The sequence below is a fragment of the Triticum dicoccoides genome, chromosome 3A, assembly GCF_002162155.2.
Source record: "Triticum dicoccoides isolate Atlit2015 ecotype Zavitan chromosome 3A, WEW_v2.0, whole genome shotgun sequence".
Classification (NCBI taxonomy): Eukaryota; Viridiplantae; Streptophyta; class Magnoliopsida; order Poales; family Poaceae; genus Triticum; species Triticum dicoccoides.
Window position 1 is genome coordinate 466721344 of NC_041384.1, and position 3231 is coordinate 466724574.

Consider the following 3231-nt stretch of genomic DNA (forward strand, 5'->3'; position numbering starts at 1 on the left):
GTAGATGTCACATTGTCACTAATTGATGATGATTTTAGTTGCTAGATGCCAGAGTTTGTCTGTTTGTTAGATGTAGAAACTGATTTTGACATTGAGAAAATTTTGTTTCTCTAAATTTTTACAGGAACACAAGATGAGTAAAAGAAGCAAGACACTGCATTCTTTTTTTCAAGTTCGAAACACCGAAACCACGACAACAGGTCCTTCAACTCAAACGACTGATAATACCCCTAATGTTAGAGCTGAACTCAAACTCGGTGATGTTGAATCTGACCTCGGTAAGAGAATACCAATTGAGGATTTAGATGCAGACATTAGAATTCTTGCTAGAAGGGAGTACATTAGTATGGGTCCATGCCAACCAACTAATCATGCTTATGAATGGATAAATGGTAAAAGCTTTCATGACTATTGGTTCAATGATCATCGCGGCTGATTATTGTTTTCTGTTTAAGCAATCAAGAGCTGAAAACTATGGTATTTCAAGGTTATCACACACGTAAAGGCGTTTTGCCCCGTCCTCGACATAAGTTTTCACATTTTGCATCATTATTAACTAGTTTACCTGCTATATTATGCATTGATTTGCATTTCAAAATCGATAATTGAAGGTTTAGCTTCTTCTGTCATTGAAGATGCAGTCATGGGAGGCTCAGATCAACCAATTATTTGATTTGGTATCAATCTTTTGTATCATCTATCTATGCTACATAGTCTTTTGATTTGTCTTGCTTTATTAGTTGACCCATCATGGAACAAATGCTGCTATTGAATATGATGTTTGGTTTTTCTTATTAGTTATGCAACATAGATTGACTTTTGTATGCCTTGAAACTAGAGTTTTTTTGAGGTAGTTTTTAGCCCTTAGTTTCTCGCCTGGGGTGTCAGCAAATCCTGGGTCCGCCACTGTCTGTTGGGGTCATTTTTTGATCAAAAACTATAAACTAACAGTTATTTTGCGGATCGAGACGATATGCTATAGATGCTATAACATGCGTAAAAGCAGAATAATTCACTTGGAGCCAGATCAATCCTATAGCGACGCGCATATGCATTGTGCTCCTGACGGACAGGAGTCACCTGATCTCGTACGTACATGTAGAAAGTAGACTTGACCTGCATAAAAGATGGAAGTCGATGTCAGGTTAGCTGTAAGTACACCGCCATACTCTTCGTGCGGGTGTGGTTGGTTCCAGCTACTCCAACTTTCAATCACTGGTGATCGGTGAAGATGTTGGTCCGGTGTCGCTGCAGCAAGTTATCCCAAGTACTCCCTCTGTAAACTAATATAAAAATGTTTAGATCACTAAAATAGTAATCTAAACGCTCTTATATTAGTTTACGGACGGAGTACGTAACATGCATCTTTTACAGGCACGCAGGTGACGACAAATGGGAGAAGCACAGCCAGACACCTGGGGCAGCCGGTCCCAAACCTTGATCTCAGCCAGCATTAACTAACGGTTTATGATCGCTCGAGGCTACCTGCGCTTTTTTGACCAAACGGCCGCTGCCCGACAAGAGGCGAATTTGCAAGCCGTTGGCGAGCGAAAGAAAACAACAACGATAGGCTAGCAGTAGCAGGGAAGCGTGCAGTGTAATGTAGGCCTGCACTGCACTGCACGCCCGGCTGTCACGGCCAGTTGGACTCCAGCAGCACTCGAGAGTCGAGAACCATATACTCCTACCACCACCCTGTATGTGACCTGCCGCTGCCGGCCTTTTCAGTTCAGATACGCCCTGCCCCTGCCCCTGCCCTGGCGTTCTAGAAAGTCCATGCACTCTGTTCAAATTCGCCATGTTTTGCAACCTGACAGCATCATAAACACTGCCCAACATATATTATGCATAATACAGTAGGAGTATATCCGTGACAGCATGCGATGAGCAATAATAAACGGACCAGCGCAACACATATACTCCAGCACAACTTCCCAGCTGAGCTTGCGGTTGCAAATAACATCGGCAACGGCCTTTACAGCACGAGCTGAGCTGTTAAGTCGTCCGTCTGGCGGATGCCTTACGCACAAAGCGGCAGCCAGCAGCTCAAGCCACAATCTCCTTTTTTCCTTTGAAAAAAGCACGAAACGGCGATAGGTAGGTTTCGGCACGTCCAGTCCCGAGATCGAAACGGTCTCCTTTATATCCTCCCGTCTCCGCCTGACCGCACCCCGCACGTCTTCCCCCCACGTCTTCGCCCAGTCCCGTCCAACAACGTACCATCTTGAATCTTCTTCGCCTAGGCTAGCTATATACTAGGTCTTCTCCTGCTCAGCCATGGCTATGATGGGCATCATCAAGACCGACATAGCGCCGGAGACGGCGTACGAGACGGAGCCCATGTCTCAGGCTACAGCCAGCTCCGCCGCGGCGGGCGCGCGGTACCGCAGGGGTTTGCTCTCGAGGATGATGCCGCGGGGGCACTACTCGTCCGTCGGCGCCGAGAACGGAAGGGCGCCCGAGGCGGCACCGATGCCCCCGGCCGCTGCCGATGGCTCGGAGGTCGCGGAGAAGCCGCGGCGCGGCTGGCTGCGGCGGCTGATACCGCAGCAGCGGCGGCGCTGGAAGAATCTGGGCGGCGCCAGCGCGTCGAGGCTGGCCGGACTGTCGCGATCGCTGCGGTGGAAGCGGCTGTCCGTGAACCTGAGGGGCAGCTGGGCGTCGGCGCTGCTGGACACCGTCGCGTTCCGCGTGATGTACGTGGTGGAAGCCATCGTGCTTGGCCTCGCGCTCTCCTGCTTCTTCTGCTGCTGCGGCTGCCAGATATAGCTGGCCATGGCCTGCCCCTTGCTGTGATTCGTGCAAGCCCCCTTCTGCTTGCCATTGGGCGTGTAATCTTGTACCCCCGTGCCCCGTCCTTTAATTTTCTTATGTCAATTATAAGATGCTTAGTTCTGCGATCAAGAGGAATTTTCTGCAATATCGTGTTGATCATCGATCGAGTTGGACTCCATTGCAACATAAGTCCAGTTGCGAGGAACCACGTTGCTGGTATGCTGCTTTGCCTATTTGCGAGGAAAAAAGGGGTACGATGCCTAAGAGCAACTCTAGCAGACCTCGCATCCCACCGTCCGCAAAACGCGTTTGCAGTTTGCGGAAAACAACCTTTGCGGGCCGGTGCGGATGGCTATAGATGCAGACCCCTCAAACAGACACATACAAAAGTATATTCGCAGAATATGCCTTTTACAGGTCAGGTTTGCGGGGTTTGCTTTTTGCGCCGCTGCATCT

The 3231-nt window shown here is 49.0% G+C and overlaps 1 protein-coding gene across 1 annotated transcript; it reads left to right on the top strand.

Moving 5' to 3' along the window:
• The first annotated feature begins 2144 nt into the window (after positions 1–2144).
• Positions 2145–2934, top strand: LOC119271635. The gene has a single exon (XM_037553382.1). The coding sequence runs from the start codon at positions 2278–2280 to the stop codon at positions 2767–2769; it is 492 nt and encodes a 163-aa protein (XP_037409279.1). The 5' UTR covers positions 2145–2277; the 3' UTR covers positions 2770–2934.
• The last annotated feature ends 297 nt before the right edge of the window (positions 2935–3231 follow it).